We start from the raw sequence: 18,569 nt of genomic DNA, 5'->3' as shown, positions 1-18,569 counted from the left end.
TGGTCCAGGCGGCCATGGGCGTCGTGGCTTCGGGGTCCCCTGCGGCGGAGTCGGGTACCGTGGAAGGGAAACCGACCGCGGGGGAACCGGCGGCGGTCCCACAGGGGTGCGTGGCAGCGACAGAGGCTGGGGCGGCGGAGGCAGCGTCCGCGGCCGAGGTGGCGGTGGTGGAGGAGTTTGTGGAGGTGGTGGTGGAGGTGGTGGTGGAGGTGGTGGAGGCGGAGGCGGGAGAGGAGGTGGCGACGGAGGCATCCGAGGAGGCGTATACACCACCGAGTACACCGATCCCGGTGACTCTCTCTTCCTCGACGTCGATCTTCTCCTCGACGGCGACCTGTGCCTCGACGGCGACCTGTGCCTCGACGGCGACCTGTGCCTCGACGGCGACCTGCGCCTCGACGGCGATCTTCTCCTCGACGCCGATCTGCGCCTCGACGGCGACCTTCGCCTCGACGGCGACCTTCGCCTCGACGGCGACCTTCGCCTTGACGGCGACCTCAAGCGTCTCGACGTCGATCTCCTTCTCCTCTTCATCGACGGCGAGCTGCGATCCCTCGACGGCGAATGCTGACGCCGGGTCCCATCTCGACGACGACCGCTGGACGGAGCCGACGACGGCGTCGTCACCGACGACGCCGATGTAGTCGACGGCGGCCTATGCAGGTCCCTCGACGGCGATCGTCGACAACGCTTCTCCCCAGAGCCCTGGGGGGACGGCGAACAGACGGTGGTCATCCTCCTCGACGTCGCCGTCGACGCCCTCGACGGGGAGTGGGAGCGCTTACTGGTCTTCCTGCCCCTGGGGAGCCCCCCAGAGGCCTCAGTATGGGCCAAATCAGCCCCTCCAGACCCACCTGGTGCCTTCAGTCTTCGTTCCTCCAGAACTTGAAGCCTGATTTTCATTCTGTCCCTCAGGGTCCTGGCTGAGAACGAGTGGCAGATGGTACAGCTTTCAGGCACGTGGGACTGGGGAAGGCAACCAATGCACACCTTGTGTGGATCAGTTTTAGCCTTCTTTCGACCACATTCTGGGCACTTGACGAACAAGCCAGGCATGTTGACAGTACCAGCTACTAAACACAAGAAAAAGTGACAAAAATTGCCAAAATCTCAATTAAACCCTTGAAAAGGGGAGAGCTCAATGCTCCAGGGTCCTGCTAGCAGGAGCCGGAAAAAAGAACTGAAAGTAAATGGGACCTGCTGGGCATTCTGGGATACTGGGGAAAGTTCTGGAAAACTGGAAAGTTTTCTTAAAGGCACAGTATCCTGTTCCAAGCCACATAATGGCAGCCTATGGGGCTTGTCTGTCCACTCCTTCCTCTCTATCATTCCAGAGGCTTTTGCTGGTAGAGGCAGGGTTTTTTCCTATGTGGAGAAAAACTAGACATGCAGTGCTGTTTGTGGATGTTGGTGGAATTCTAGTTGAAGTACTGGACAGTGTAGCCTGTGGGTATAGGCTGCATTATCTGTCTTTAAATTAAATTCTCTCTTAAAGGTGTATGCAGGTCTGCATGATTTGTCACCTTTTAGAGATTATTTTTATTGCTCCGGGGTCCACGCACATGGGCGGGACTATTCACTAGATTATGACTATACACAGAGATCCCCTACTACAGAAAATTGGGTTAGCGGTAAGTATGGTGGTAATTACTTTTCAGGGTCAGTGCTGGGCACCAAGATCCAGCACTGGGATCTCTCCTGATAGCAGGTGAGTAATTTCGTTTTCGTTACTCGAATGGCATTAGGTGAATATTTTAAAATTTAGAATTTCCAAGTGAAACCAGTCAATGTTACCCTATGGAAGAAAAGAGTTATCGGCTTTTGGGTAAGTACTTGACTGGCAGAGTTAAGGTTCTGGGCATAGACTCAGGGGTCTCCCAGGGTCAGGTCAGTACAGTTGTTACACCCTCAGCGGCACAGGGGCAGCCGGGTGCAGAGTGAGTTAGACCAAATGTTATCCTATGGGAGGCAGGGGGCCCTTGATTGGTGGCTGCTGGCTAGGAGGCCACGCGGCTGTGGGAGCTGGGCTCTGGTCACTTGCTCAGGGCAAATGGGGGAGCAGAGTAGAGACTGCACTGCCAGGGGCACTCGGGCGGCTGGGTGCAGGGTGCTTTTGAGCCGTCGGGTACTCAATGGATTGCAATGGAGAAGCCCAAAAACGAACAAAGGCTGCAAACTTGGGGACGAAGATTCTTCAGGTGTGACCACAACTTCGAGAGGTAAGTTGGGTAGTTGGAGGATAGGTAGGCACCCAAGAGTTGGGCACAGGGGGCCGCAGGGTGCCGGGGTGCCTTTTGGTGTCGGGAAATCTTACCCTCGGCTGGTCGCGGTCCCTGGTTCTGAGGCTGCAGGCGTCGTCAGGAGCGTCGAGGTGGGTCCTTGGGTGCTGGATTCGGGGTCACAGTCGCTGGGGTGACGTCCTCGGGGTCTTTGTTCACTCCAGCACAGGCCAGGCTTGGCGGGTGCAGTGTGCGCAGGGTTTGTGGTTCCTGGCTGATGCCAGGGGTCAGTTACTTGCTTTGAGCAGTACTACTGCTCGTGGGAGTCCCAGTTGCTTAGAGTCACAAGATAGCCAGGTCCTCCGGGGTTTGTGAGGTTGCTGGCCACTGGAGATGCCGGAGTTTAGCAGGTTCGAAGGTTGACAGGTCGGTAGGGCTGGGGCCAAAGCAGTTGGTGTCTTCCTCTTGTGAGCAGCTGCACGGCAGGTCTTCTCGTCTCTTGATCTTCTTTGCTGTTTCAGAATCTGGATCTAAGGATGGAGGGTTCAGGGTGCCACTAAATACTAAATGTAAGGGCGTTACAGGTAGGTAAAGGGCAGGGACCACTGCCACTCTCCTGTAGGAGGGGGGCAGTGGCCTGGTCCTGATTGGGCAGGGCTCCCCATTTTCAAGATGGGGAGAGCCCAGAGATGTGCTTCACCTCGCCTCCCCACCTGAGGGGTGGTGTTGGCAGAGGCTGGCACACCCCCTCTCCTTCCTTGGGGTTTACGGCCAGTCTTCCCGCCAGAGTGGGGGTTTAGAACCGGTAGGGGCCAGTTGCTGAGTACAGCAAGTGGCCTGGAGAAGCTCACAAAGGCAGCATGCCTTTGAAGCTTCCCCTGCCCATCCTGGGGGAGGAGACCTAGCACCTCGCCCAGGATGTGCATTGTGCATTGTTGCAGGCCCTGGAGGGCGGATGGCTCTCTACCCAGGGGTCCAGCAACATGTCTACTGTGTGGCAGCCTAGGCAGCCCCTCAGACACGACGTGGATTGTAGGTTAGGTTCAGGGGGTATCTCTAAGATGCCCTCTGTCGTGCATTGCACATTAAATCCTGCGCTGGCATCAGTGCGGGTTTAATGTGCTGAGAAGTTTGATACCAAACTTCTCAGTCTTCAGTGGAGCCATTGTGATGCTTTGGAGTTTGTGTTGACGATCTTCCAGCACCATATACTCTTAAATGGCAGCACTGCACTTACAGTGCCCAGGAATGGACCTGGGTACTGTAGAGGCACAGGGCTCATGATCCTGTACCCACAACACTGGCATAGGGCACCCAGCTAGAGGGGTGGCTGATGTATGCCAGGGCAGTGTGTGTTGTGGGCATGGTACACAGGGATGTGTGCCATGTCGACTCTCTGTTTTGTTCTGTACCCAGACACTCAGCCTGCAACGGCAGTGTGTGTGTGTCAGGGTACAGTGCCTCCAAGAGTGGCACAATAAGTGCTTCAGCCCTTAGGGGCCTTCCCTGGTCACAAGGTGCTGGGAGTACCTAGTGTACCATTTACCAGGGACTGACATGTGGCCAGGGTTTGCCATTTGGGGTTTAGGTTTCAGCACAGTTTTTAGGGAAGGAACATGGGTCCTGGGAACCTGATAGGCAGGAGCCCAGGGCACACTCAGTCAAAGTACATTCAGCAAAAAGCGGGGGCATACCATGCAAGAAAGATGGCACTTTCTCACACCCCTTGATGTAGGTGGGATCGTCGGGGGCGGGCTTATACTTTTTGTCAATCCTGGGATTGAGAATTCTAGCCCTCACTGGGTCTTTGAATATGTCTGGGGCATGTTTAATGACCCCTTTTAGCATAGGCAGGGTTTGGACAGTCTTCTGGGACTGTTCAAAGGTGTCTAGAAGGAAGTCCTCGTCTGCAGGGTCTGAATGCATGTGGACATCATGGTAGACAGCAGCTCTATTTACGAGTTGTACAAAACCAATATTGTCGTCTGGGGGAGATGGTTTTGTTGGATATGGCTGAGGATCAGGGAGGTCAGGGGACCCTACTGGGTTATCATAATCGTCCCAATCGTCCTGTGGTACGTTTGTATCGTCATCAGGATCAGTGAAAGGGTGATTGTTGACAACCCCACCCCCTAAATCATCATCATTATCCTCGTGTGGTGGTGGGGAATGTGGTGGAAGTTTTGGAGGCTACGGAGGAGAGACAGGCGTAGGAGGAAGAACAGGCTGAGAAGGAGAAACAGGAGAAGAGGGTCTTATAGGTGAAGTGGCACAGTCTTTTTTCTTTTCGGGCACTGTAGGAGTGTCTGGTGTGTCCAGCTTCCTCTTCTTGGGTGGAACAGCAGCCACATGTCCTGTTTAAGGGTCTATATGCAGTTTTTTCTGCTTGGGATCGACAGGATCCAGTGGAAACAGTTCTTCCTCTTCAGTAACAAGCTTTTGGCGCCGACTTTTTCGGGTCCGAGCGAGGTTTGGATTTTTGCTCCGAGACCTTAGGAGTAGGTTTAGGTTCCTTTGGCTTAGCTATGGAGCCGGAAATCTTTTTCGGTTCCGAAGGTTTTGGCGAGGCTGTCGGTTCCGACTTCTTTTTGGGAGTAGGTTGGTCTCCCGTCTTCGGTGCCGAAGGCGCCTGCGGGACACTGATATGCGGTTTGCTCAGTCCCGAGTTACCGGAAGGCTTGTCCTTTGTCTTCAGACCCGAGCCCAAGGGCGGGGCTTCTGAAGCTTGTTTTCGGTCGCGACTAGGGCCTGCAGGCAAAGTCTTGACCAGGGCCTTCTTTTTTTGGGGTGGAGTTGGGGTAGGGGCAGTTGTACTCACTCATTGACCAGGAGTGATGTGGTCGTCTGAGTCTGACTCGTCTGCTTCGGACACGATTTGCAGGTCTTCAGAATCCTCCTCCGGGACATCGGGCCTTCGTCGAAGATGTCCACTGGTGCTGGAGCTGTTTGCTGTGCCATGATGTGTCGTCAGGCCTGGCGTTCACGGATGGTTTTCTTCGATCGAAAAGAGGAGCAGGCCTGGAAATTATTCTCGTCGTGCTCGGGCGAGAGACACAGGTTACAGACCTTGAGATGGTCACTGTGTGGGAATTTCACTCCACACTGGGGGCATTTTTTAAATTGAGTCCTTTTCACGAGCTCTATGCCTGAACGGCGCAGATAGGCCCAACGGCCTGCGTCAACGACTGGAATCAAGTAGTTGAGATGCGCTTCGAAGGTCACGCGATCGAAAACAACACCGTCGAGTTGTAGATAGTTTGCACGTCGAAAAGATTTGGAAAATAAAATACCGAACCAGAGCGCAAAAGTTACATCCGAACCCAATGGCGGAAAAAAAACAATCTGAGGATGGATTCGATGTCCATGCGCACTATCGTCCAAGGGAGGAGTCACCTACCTCGTGACTATAAAGACTCTTCCAAGACAACAACAAAGTGCAAGCATCCAAGCCCAACACCAGATGGGGATCTATGCAGTGTGTACAATCTGCAGCTCATATGCCTCGAACAATGCTTCATTTTTATTGGTAGCGTAGGTAATTCTACAAGGATATATAAAGGGAGGTCATTTAGATCATGAAGGAGTGGCCACTGTTTAGAGATCTCCTTCTACCTGCCAGGGATCTCTGTGTTGCAATGTGAGCCGCCAATATGGCGGTCCCAACTCGGTATTGAAGTTTGGACAAACCAACACCATGCTTAAAGCGCCAGCCCTGCAAATACTATTTGTTTAGAGAAAATAAACTCCAAAAGAGGAAGCCCGTTTCCTCTAATCAAAAAACAAATGGTGGGGCGTGACCAACCAAGATGGCTCATCGGACATAATCCGACGAGGTTCCGCGGCGATATTATTAGACAAATCACAGATTGGAGCACAAATAAGGGATAACTCACTCTAAGGCCGAGGATTGACGGTTGCAGTACTGGACAAGTCTGACAGCGTGGGGTAGAGAGCTGTTCTGGAAGCTGATGGCACTGGATTCACACCACGCTGCCGCGTCCCGGTCGTGAAGGAAGAAACGGGACAGGGAGTCCGCCGCGGAGAGAGGAAAGCGATGCGACAGAAGGACACAGGTTCCCGACGTATCCCATCAGAGTAATAAGTACAGGGGTACAACTCCCCTGTCGGAGGACTGAAGTTGGGATTTGGGGACACCGCAAACTACTCAAGACCACAACCGTGAAGAAACGATGCAGGAAATTAATAATGATTGCTCAGGGAGACAGGCCAGGACCGATACCTGCAGAGAATTGACTCCGGAATCCTCCATCCCGAGATATAAGACATGCGACAAGCTGCATCTGACTTTAAAATGGTGACAAAATGAGAAAAGAGCAGACTGGTGGAACAGGAGAGACTGGCGAGTGCCTCCTTGAGTGGAGGGTGGGACGTCATAAATCGCAACTTACCAGGGGAAGAGAACGATACCAGAAGCAAGACAATCCAAGCCTCATCCAACAGTAACGGGCCCCCCTCGCTGCCTGACCTGAACATGGCGACAGGAGTATACCGATGCAAACACCCTGAGCAGCTTCCTGCCATTTAAGGACGCTGGAAATAACAATGCATGTGGCACAGAGGATCAAAAATACACCAAACACAGGGAGGATAATGCAAACCCGAAGGAAGCTGTACTGCAGTGAAACATACCCCCACGTTTCAGGAGATCCGGCAGCATAACCGCTTGTCATAGCTCAGGTAAAGGGATGGACAGAAATCATTGTGCACTGCTGCACCTGAGAGAAAATAACAAAAGGCATAGCAATTGAGGGAAAGGGCCACACATGGACATAATTAAGACTCAAGTTGGGAAAGTATCTTAGAACTCGGCACAGCCATGTTCAGTCGAGAGATAAATGAGTCCACCCAGTGAGGGACGTTCCCACCAGGACTCACAGAAGGACAGACAATAAGGTCACTAATATTTGAGGCTCCCTTACTACTATTAAGGCAGTATAGTATAAAAGCATTCCTCCTGGTGGAAAGAGTCCTGGGGCTAAGAGACTAATTCCTGAACTAGTAGATCCTACGCACAATCATCCTCCTTGATGGGGGACCAACTCACGAGCGTAGGGGGTACCCGATAAACATCACAGACTATGCCATCCGAAAAGACTCAGACAAACAGCCTCTCCAGCTACTTTGCACCGACAGAGACGAGGGGAACCTCTGACAAAAGGAACACGCAGTAAAGTATGGCACTTACCAAGGAAGACCTCTTAGTCTCACTGAGAGACTTCAAGAAGGAACTACGACAAGAGCTCAAGGCAGACTTGGAGGCCTCCCGGAGGCCCTCCTCTCAGACATCTAAGGCAAGCCAACATCCCTGCAGCAAGATGTTGACTCAAAGAACACACGCTGGACAGCGAGGCCAAAATGCAGGACCTGGAACACAGAGCGGTTTAGATGGAAAAAATGACGTAAACGATCTGAACAACTACAAGACAATGTCTTGAAATGTGAAGCCCTTGAGAATAGGGCCTGAAGGGATAACATACGAATATGCAACCTGGAGGAAGGAGCGGAAGGACCTGGCCTAGAGACATTTGTGGGGGGCCTGTTCTGAGAAGTGCTGGGTCCGGGCGGCATGAAGATTAAAATCGAAAAGATCCACAGCGTGGGCCCACACATGTCTGGAGGAAATGGACTACCAAGAGATGTTCTAGCCAGGCTGCATTCTGTTAAGATGAAAGAGGTAGTGATACAGACAGCGAGACAAAGGGACCAAATTTCCTTCCAGAGTTTTACGTGGGAGAGGTGTGGTGCAACGGCCAAGGCGGCTGACTCCGGAACACAGGGCTCATGGTTCGATATCCGGCAGCAGCTCTGCCCAGCACCATACGACTCTGGGCAATAGCTGGCTTAATCTTCCCCCAGGCCCCCAGAGCCTTGAGACCCTTAGGCTTGCCACATGTGGACTTGGACCAATACGTCTACAACAAGTCTAGTAAACAAATTAGTTAATGATGCAATTAATAAGTTGCATGGTCCTGTTGACCCTTATGTTTCTAACTCAGGGGTGTATACCATTTTAAGGGTGGGTGCACAAGTACTATCATATACAGGCGAGGCATACATACAATAGAAGAGAAGATCAATGGGATGACAATGTGGGCAGGGAGAGCGCGGCTTCATCCAAAGACAATATAAACAGCTTACACAATACTGTATAACCTCACAATGTAGGTCATGATGGCTCTTACCACACTCACGTTAAACACCAAGGGACTTAACTCACCCTCCAAATGACAAATTATGGAAATACCTCCTAGACCAGGGATATGATGTGGCAGCTCTACAAGAAACAAATATAAAAAGATTGGAAGAACTCAGGCTGCGACACGGGGCCAATCGTATAGAGATAGTCAGCGCCAACTAAACATAATGGTGTGGCCCTATTTTTTCATAGCTCCCTTAAATTTCATACTTAGGGTAGCAAAACGGAAAGAGGAAAGGATAGTCCTGGTTAAGGGTTGGTTACATGGCCGACTAAGGATTTTCACCTCTGTCTATGCACCTAACCCTAATCAAGCCACCTTCCTGACCTCCGTGCTAACATTGCTTGTAGGGTTCGCAGACGGAGAAATCATCCTGATGGGAGACTGTACTCTCACATGGGATCCCTGCCTAGACAGCACACAACCCCAGAGGGCAACCTCAAGCACCTTCACCAAAAGTCTGAAAAGGGAGTTTACATAAATGGGCTTGCTAGATGCCTGGTGCATGCTTTGCCCCACATCTAGGGACACAACCTTTTTTTCTCACTCGCATCAGACATAGTCCAGGATTGACCACATCTTTGCAAGAACCTAGCCCCTGCTTTACAGGCCACTTCCATACACCCGATTACTATGTCTGATCACGCACCGGTCGCATTGACTTTAGCTTGTGAGACCGCACCACCAAAATATAAAAGCTTGTTTTCCCCAGCTGTTAAGGACTATTTCATTCTGAACGATCCCAGTGATACTTCCCCGATTACTAACTGGGACTCCTTCAAGGCAGTGTCTCGAGGCAAGTGCATATAGCTCTCCACGCGGCCTATAATAAACAAAGGACACAGGATAGACTGACCCTAGAAACAGAGCTTATGGAGGCCGAGCAGGCCAATAAGAAGGGCTTTATCATCAGCCTACAATGAAAGGTGACCGCACTACGGGGAAAGTTAAATGACATACATAATAATAGGGCTGAACTTGCCCTTTTACAATTAAAATGCACAGAATCCATGTGGGGAAACAAAGTAGGCACACACCTTGCCAAACAGCGTAGGCTCCAAAGAAAACAGGAAGATATAGGAGACATAATACCAAGAGGAAACATGGTGACCTCAGATTTAGAAAACACCTAAGCCTTTGGAAATTTGTACAGAATTCTCTACAAGGCAGACAGCTATGAGGGGACGTAGCAAACCCAATACCTGAGGGAGGTAGAATTCCCGAGTGTGTTAGCGAGACAAAATGAGGCACTGAGGAAACCAATAGATACAGAAGAGGTCAGCCGGGCCATAGCAAGCCTAAAACCACATAAATTGCTGGGTTCAGACGGACTAACATCCAATTTCTATAAAGCAATTGGGACAGAACTAATCCCACAACTAGTGAGCCAATACAATGAATTCCCAGAGCTGGGAACAGTGCATGTATGTGTGAGGCTGCTCTCACAGTCCTGCCCAAGCCAGGGAAAAATCTTCACTTGTGTTGTTTATAGCGGTCCTCAAGCTGGATGCCAAGACTTACACGAAAATCTAGGCCAGCAGGCTGGAGAAACTAATGCCTGAACTAATACATTAAGATAAGGGTTTATCCAGGGCCGACAAACTCACGACAATCTCAGAAGGGTCTTCCACCTGGTCGAGAATGTACATCAAAATCTGCTCCAGTGCTTTTGTTGGCGCTAGACGCTGCTAAAGGCATTCAACCGGGAGGATTGGCCCTTCTTATTCTGCACACTAAAGAAATATGAATTCTGTGACTAATTCATAGCTAGGATTAGAGCTAACTTCACATGTCCGAGTCTTCGGGTACTAGTCAATGGTGAGAGTCCTGAAACCTTTGCATCAAGAAGAGGGATCCGTCAGGTATGCCCCCTCTCACCATTACTGTTTGCTTTTAGTATTGAACCATTAGCCGCGAGAATAAGTGCAGCACCTACTATTCAGGACATAAGATTTGGTGCAGACGAGCACAAAATATCCGTTTGCGGATGACATGCTGCTTTGGTAGACGGACCTAGAATCCTCTCTGAAGGCAGTGATAGAGGATCTGGGGCACTTTGAACGGGTAGCAGGCCTCAAGGTGAACCTATTGAAATCCTACATGCTGAATCTCACATTGCTGCAGAGAGAAATTGAATCTCGGGCTGCTGCCACTCAGTTCCAGTGGGCAACAAAAGAAATTACCTACCTAGGAATAAAAATTACCCCTAGACTCAAGGATCTCTACAAGGCGAACAAACCCCCATTTCTCCCCCAATTAAAAATGGACCTCTGCAGGTGGACGCCATTATACTTATCTTGGATAGGTCGCATCCAGGCGCGATTATTATGGCATTGCCCAGACTTTTATACTTTTTCCAGGGCCTTCCAATAGCGATTGAACGGGGCTTCTTCGCCACTGTGATATCCATGATCATGCAATTCATATGGCAAGGACGTAGGGCAGAGCTGCCCTACAGACAGCTCTACCTGCCAAAAAATAGAGGTGGTTTGGCCCTACCAGAGATGTCCCTATATTACAAAGCTGCTCAATTAAGGATGATCACAAAATGGTCAGTCAGAGAGTCGGACATGCACTGGCTACACATGGACAGGGCAGTGTTGGGTTGAGATGCATATGGGGCCTACTGTGGAAACGTAAAGCAGGACTACCACCAAATACCTACCTGAGCACTCCTACCAAAACGATAATTAAAAGTATGGGACGACATTCATAGGACCTCCTTTCTGACCACCTTTCCATCACCATTCACACACATACATGTCAATCCAGCATTCCCTCCTGCACAATATCCTGGTCCTTTGAAGCATGGAGAGTTGGGGGTTGCTGTACGATCACGGATCTATTTCACAACGGGGACATCTTAACGTTTAAGCATTGCTAGAGGGAATTTCACCTGCCAGTTACCGAGCACTACCGTTACACACAACTCAGACACTGGATGCTGAGGGGTAAAATTAGAGAGGCGGTCACCAGGGCCCTGGTCCTAATAGAACAGCTGGCAAAGACAGGGGTTGGTTCAAAAGATACAATGTCATGTCTCTATACAATACTACAGGCCACACTCTGCAATACCCAACCACAACACAAATCCTTTTAGGAGCACAGCTTGGGGGTGGAAATCTCAGATAGGCAGTGGGACAGGCTATTTAGATCCATATATATATTTTATCAATCAATGGGAATGCGCGAGGACCACTATAAAGTGCTATACGACTGGTACTTATACCCAACGAAACTTAAATTGCTCTTCCCCACAACCTCTGATCTATGCTGGAGAGTGCGGGCTGCAAGGAGACTTCAAACACATATGGTGGGATTGTTTAACGATAAGGCCCTTTTGGACAGAAGTACTGGCACAAATCAAAGATATTCTAGGCTAGACTATCCTATTCCTTTGGACCCGGTCTCGATGCTGTTAAGCTTACGGTCAGACTTTCACAACCAACAAACAGTTAGCGAAAGAGCAATTCTATAGCTATGCCTGGGGGCAGCATAAACTGCACTGGCAGTGGCACAGAAACAAAAAGAGGCACCATCTATTTCCCAGTAGCACACATGCTTGTGGCAAGCCATCACTATGGCAAGCATAATAACGGACACTTGAGTACTTTGAATATACATGGGGCCCACTAGTGAAGTACTTATCACAAGGGCTCCCCCTGTTTGCCCGTCGCACGTCCGGGCGCTTCACCTCTTCCAATTTAAAAAAAAGCAGAATGCAAGGGCGGATCGAACTTGAACACAAAGGTGATCCCACAGGGGAACATCCCTACTCACCTAGCAGTTAGATTACCGATTCCTACATCAAGGAGCACGCCGATGGTAGTACAGTGCACCCTTAAAGTTGGGGATGGGTTGGGAGTTAATTTACCACTCCAGCACAGGCCAGGCTTGGTGGGTGCAGAGTGTGCAGGGTGCGCGGTTCCTGGCTGATGCCAGGGGTCAGTTACTTGCTTTGAGCAGTGCCACTGCTCGTGGGAGTCCCAGATGCTCAGTCACAAGGTAGCTAGGTCCTCCGGGGTTTGTGAGGTTGCTGGCCACGGGAGATGCCGGGATTGAGCAGGTTCGACAGGCCGGTAGGGCTGGGGCAAAAGCAGTTGGTGTCTTCCTCTTGTTAGCAGCTGCACGGCAGGTCTTCTTTCTTCTTGATCTTCTTTGCTGTTTCGGAATCTGGATCTAAGGAAGGAAGGTTCAGGATGCCCCTTAATACTAAATTTAGGGGCGTTGCAGGTAGGTAAAGGGCAGGGACCACTGGGTCCCTGCCCTGGGGTGGGTACACCCCCTATCCTGCCACTCTCCTGTGGGAGGGGGGCAGTGGCCTAGTCCTGATTGGGTAGGTGGGCAGGGCTCCCCATCTTCAAGATGACGAGAGCCCGGAGATGTACTTCACCTCGCCTCCCCTACCTGGGGGTGGGGTTGGCAGAGGCTGGCACACCCCCTGTCCTTCCCTGGGGTTTCCAGCCAGTCTTCCCGCCAGAGTGGGGGTTTAGAACCGGTAGGGGCCAGTTGCTGAGTACATCAAGTGGCCTGGAGAAGCTCACAAAGGCGGCATGCCTTTGAAGCTTCCCCTGCCCATCCTGGGGGAGGAGACCTAGCATCTCTCCCAGGGTGTGCATTGTTGCAGGCCCAGGAGAGCGCATGGCACTCTACCCAGGGATCCAGCAACATGTTTGCTGTGTGGCAGCCTAGGCAGCCCCTCAGACAAGACGTGGATTGTAGGTTAGGTTCAGGGGGCATCTCGAAGATGCCCTCTGTTGTGCATTGTACATTAAATCCTGCACTGGCATCAGTGCGGGTTTAATGTGCTGAGAAGTTTGATACCAAACTTTTCAGTCTTCAGTGGAGCCATCATGGTGCTGCGGAGTTCGTGTTTGACAATCTCCCAACACCATATACTCTTAAATGGCAGCACTGCACTTACAGTGCCCAGGAATGGACCTGGGTACTGTAGGGGCACAGGGCTCATGCTCCTGTACCCACACCACTGGCATAGGGCACCCAGCTAGAGGGGTGGCTGATGCATGCCAGGGCAGTGTATGTTGTGGGCATGGCACAAAGGGATGTGTGCCATGTCAACTCTGTTTTGTCCTATACACAGACACTCCGCCTGCAAGGGCAGTGTGTTTGTGTCAGGGTACAGGACCTCTAAGGATGGCACAATAAGTGCTGCAGCCCTTAGAGGTCTTGCCTGGTCACACTGCCCTGGGTACCTAGTGTACCATTTACCAGTGGCTGACATGTGGCCAGGGTTTGCCAATTTGGGTTTTAGGTTTCAGCACAGTTTTTAGGGAAGGAAAATAGGACCTGGGCACCTGATTGGCAGGAGCCCAGGGCACACTCAGTCAAAGTACATTCAGCAATTCAGCAAAAAGTTGGGGCATACCATGCAAGAAAGATGGCACTTTCTCACACCTGGTCAGGGAAAAAACAGACTGGGGCGGATGCCACTATGATCAGGTGGTCCTGTAGTGGACAGACAGCTGTGTAAGGCAAAGGCTTCTGAGCGACCACTATATGGAGCTGGAGAACCATTGTTTAGCTAGGGCTTTGCAGTGTTCCTCCTGCTCTGCCAAACCCTAAAAAAAGCTCCAAGTTGTGTGCATCTGTGGTGTAAAGCTTAACTGCAGAAGTGCCTGAAGATCGTTCACCAGTGCTGGGTCAATGCCATGTGTTAAAGTTGTCAACATAGGATAAATGTATATACAATTAGTTATCACAGGACACATTACATAGCAAGTGGTTATCCTGAAATTATTGCAAGGTTAGTAAGGAAACATTTATATTAGCATTCAAATGCATGCTCAGCCACCAGAGGACCTTGCTGGCATCTATTATCGGTCTCGTAATGAACTATGAATTTGAAGGCATAATGACTACCATTTTGGGGTCACATCTGGAAAGTGAGTTCAAGGTGACGAATATGCACTCTCTGAAACTTACCCCGAGTGTGACACTGACATTGTAGAGGCATCTCAGTTCGAAGTTGAAGACCATCATCATGATTCAGCTTAATGCTTTGCTGCTTCACAGTGTAAACTTTTCTAATCTAATGTATTGTGCTTTTTCACAGGGTTAACTGGACAACAACTCGCACAATACTGCCCGTTTACTGGTAAACTCCTTTTCCTTGCACCATACTATCACAAACTTACTGTGGTTTATATGCCTGTTCTTATGATGAGAAAAGAACAGACATTACTTGTCGTTAATTACAACAGACCTGTAAAATTCTACAAAGCTTTCCATAGGCTATATCAATTTACTAACAGTAGATAATGGAAAGAAAAAAATTAAAGGAAGAAAAAGCGATGCTCTCAGCAGCAGTAACTGACCTTGAATAGTGGCCAGTGTACTATTGTTCATCAGAGCAGGGCTGAGAGCGCCTCCTAGTGTCCCTGGATTAAGACTGAATAAGGCACCTCTGTGATAAGGAGAAAATGAAAAGAAGAGTGACTGTATCAGTACACTGTCATCAGAAAGAGTAGCAATATGAAAAAAGTACAAAAGGGATACCTTCAGCGGGCACAAGAAGGCAAAGAAAGTAAAACAGACCACAAATGAATTTTGGATTACAAAGCTAGCATATCATGCAAGTCTCATTTTGGCAGCCATTTTAACTTATTTTGATTATACCTTTTATATGTATGCATTAAAATACATCAAGCCCTTCATTGGTTGAAAGGCATTATTACTTAATTGGTTAAAATAGGCTATGACATGACCCAAATGTAAACAGATGTTGTTTCCATAGAACACAACATAATCTTCAGATATCCAGCCCAACACATTGTGATTTTCTCATCTCAAGTGAAAAGAAAGAATCATGCAGGTAAAAAAAACGAAATGTGCGACTTAAGTGAAACGTTTTGAAAAAGTCTATTAAATTGAGAGTCTGATAAAACTGCAAAAAGCAGAAATCCCAGCCACACTGCATCATAACTGACAATTGTCATATTGTCGATAAGAATGGAATATCCATGGCAACTGATTTTGCACCAAGGCATTTTAGTGATTTAAGGCATAATGTATAATTATGCCTTAAATCACTGCCATTAAATACTGCTGTCAGCCTTTTGAACATTTACCAGATGAAAGCAGACGTCACTTCACAGTGATAGGCTATAGTTCTAAAAGGCAATAGTTTGTTTAGCTATAATTTTAAGCAAGGCTATCTGGATGCAATTTTAATAGACAGCTTATCAGACTTTAGTTGTGTTTCCAATTCCTCTATGGTGTTGAGCCCGGATGTTTGCACTTTGTTGTTGCCCTGGAAAGTCTTTGCACGTCATGGGTTAGATAGCTCCTCCTTTGGACAATAGTGCACAGGGGCATCGACTCCATCGTCAGATTGTTTTTTCGCCAAGAAGGGAAATGATGGAGTTTTGTAAGAAACAGAAAAGATGTCCAGGTATGTTGTATCTAAATAAGATAATACTGGAACAGATAAAGGTAGCCGGGGAGGTGGGTGGGCGTGTGTGAATCAACAGCTCAACATGCCAAGAACAGATGCATACTGGTAAGTAGCATTTTCCGTTCGAGGCATACGAGGTGTAGATCACACACTTATGCAAAGATTGCATAGCAGTACTCCTCCTTAGCGGCGACTACCAGTGTCTGTTGCAGTAGTTTGAAATAGTGTTTTAAGTACAGCTTGGCCCACACTAGCTTGTTGTTTTGCCTGCACATCTACACAATATTGTTTTGTGAATGTGTGCGGTGTAGACCATGTAGCTGCTTTGCAGATATCATCTAAGGGAATGCTCCCTAAAAATGCCATTGAAGCCCCTAACTTTCAGGTAGAGTGGGCTTTAGGGGGAACAGATAATGTACGTTTTGCTTTGTAATAACAAATTTGTATACATTTGACAATCCACCTTGCAATCCCAGATTTTGATACGGGATTGCCTTTATGTGGTGGTGAGAAGGATACAAAAAGCTGTTTTGCGCAAAGGTTTTGTTCTGTCAATATAATAAAGGATGCTCTTTTTACGTCTAGAGTATGAAGAGCTCTTTCTGCGACTGTTTGTGGTTGCGAGAAGAATACTGGCAACTCAACATACTGATTGAGATGAAAAGGAGAGATAACTTTAGAAAGGAATTTGTCCTGAGAACCACTTTTTTATGATGGAGTTGTAAAAATGGTTCTTGAATCGTTAGTGCTTGTAGCTCGCTGACTCTTCTGAGAGAAGTAATGGCCACAAGGAAAGCGACTTTCCAAGTAAGAAATTGTAACTCGCATTTATGCAGAGGTTCGAATAGAGGGTCCATTAGTCTTGTGAGGACAATGTTTAAATTCCACACTGGTGAGGGTGGTACCCTAGGAGGAATTAATCTTTTAAGGCCTTCCATAAATGCTTTAATGGCAGGTACCCTGAATAATGACAAGTGTTGTCTATTTTGTAAGTAAGCTGCTATGGCAGCGAGGTGTAACCTAATAGATGTGTATGCTAGATTACACCTTTGAAGATATAGTAGATAACATATGATGTGCTGAATAGACACATCTAAAGGATTGATGCTGTTGTTATTACAGTATATTACAAATATTTTCCACTTGGCTGTATAGCAGGCTCTAGTAGTGGGGCGTCTAGCCTCTTTGATAACATTCATACAGTCAGGGGGTAAGTTATGGTAACCAAATTCTAAGACTTCAGGAGCCAGATCGCTAGGTTGAGCTGTGCTGGATCCGGGTGTCTGATCTCTCCACGGTTCTGTGTTAAGAGGCGTGGGGGGAGGTGTAGTTTTTGGTGTGGGACTACTGATAGTTCCAGCAGTGTTGTGTACCATGGTTATCTGGTCCCATGTTGGAGCAACTAGAATGAGTGTCAGTGAGTTTTGCTGCAGTTTGCGCACCACCAATGGAATGAGTGGGAGAGGCGGAAAAGCGTACGCAAATCTGCCTGGCCAATTCATCCATATCGCATTGCCTTTGGACAATGGGTGTGGATATATGGCGGCGAAGCTTGGGCATTTTGTGCTGTAAAGTGTGGCGAAGAGATCTATCTCTGCCTGCCCCCACATTTGGAAAATCGGTTGAAGTACTTGTGGATGAAGTTCCCACTCGTGAATCTGTTGTGTCTGACGACTTAACAGATCCGCTATGCTGTTTTGGACTCCTGGAACGTGTTGGGCTAGGAGAAAAATGTTGTGAGGTATAGCCCACCTCCATATGCTCTGCGCTAATTGAGGGAGCCGTAGGGAGTGTGTCCCACCTTGTTTTTGTATATAGAAAATTGCTGTCATATTGTCGGTGCGGACTAGGACCGCTTTGCCTGATATTAGTTTCTGGAATGATTTTAATGCCAGAAATATTGCTAGTAACTCCAGGTGATTGATGTGGCGTAATTTTTGCTGAGGTGTCCATTTGCCCTGCATGGAATGATGTAATAGATGAGCTCCCCAGCCGGTGAGCGATGCGTCTGCTGTTAGTACAATCTGTGGAACCGGCTCTATGAACGGTCGCCCTTTGGAAAGGTTGTGTGTGCTCCACCACTGCAGAGAGCGATGCGTGTGGCCGACCACCAACACCAGATCTGTCAGCTGACCTTGAGCCTGGTTCCACTGACGTGCTAAGCATTCCTGTAGGGGACGCATGTGGAGTCAGAAATGAGGTACTATGAATATTCAAGAGGCCATCCTCCCTATGAGCCGCATGAACACTCAAGCTGGAAGCGAGTGTTGTGGTTGGAATTTTGTAATGAGACTTTGTATGCTTGCTATCCTGGGTAGACTGGAATATGCAAGGCCTTTTGAGGTGTTTATTGTGGCATCGAGATACTGTTGGCAGTAGGTGAGACTTTGTGAGGTTTATGGTGAATCCTAAGTGGTGAAGTAGTTGGATTGTGATGTGTGTGTGATTTACACACTGGCAGTATGACTTGGCTTTTATGAGCCAGTCGTCTAAGTATGGAAAGACGTGAATTTGTTGTCTTCTTAGGTGAGCTGCAACTACTGCTAGACATTTTCTGAAGAATCTGGGTGCTGTGGTGACTCCGAATGGGAGAACCTTGAATTGGTAATGCTGACCGTCCACTACAAATCTGAGATATTTCTTGTGAGCGGGGTGAATGGGAATATGGAAGTAGGCGTCCTTGAGATCTAGGGTGGCAAGGAAATTAACTTGTGTGAG

General features: G+C 48.8%; 1 protein-coding gene across 8 annotated transcripts in view; it reads right to left on the bottom strand.

Annotated features, from left to right (window-relative positions):
• POU2F1 (POU class 2 homeobox 1) overlaps positions 1-18,569 on the bottom strand; it is a 668,152-nt gene that overhangs the window by 29,230 nt on the left and 620,353 nt on the right. For all 8 annotated transcript variants that reach the window (XM_085621115.1, XM_085621114.1, XM_085621116.1 and 5 more), the window contains one exon: positions 14,773-14,861. In XM_085621115.1, coding sequence (XP_085477241.1) covers positions 14,773-14,861 — 89 coding nt within the window. The remainder of the gene's footprint in view (positions 1-14,772; positions 14,862-18,569) is intronic.

The sequence above is a fragment of the Triturus cristatus genome, chromosome 8 (assembly GCF_964204655.1).
Source record: "Triturus cristatus chromosome 8, aTriCri1.1, whole genome shotgun sequence".
Lineage (NCBI taxonomy): Eukaryota > Metazoa > Chordata > Amphibia > Caudata > Salamandridae > Triturus > Triturus cristatus.
This window is presented reverse-complemented; position numbering and strand designations above follow the sequence as displayed.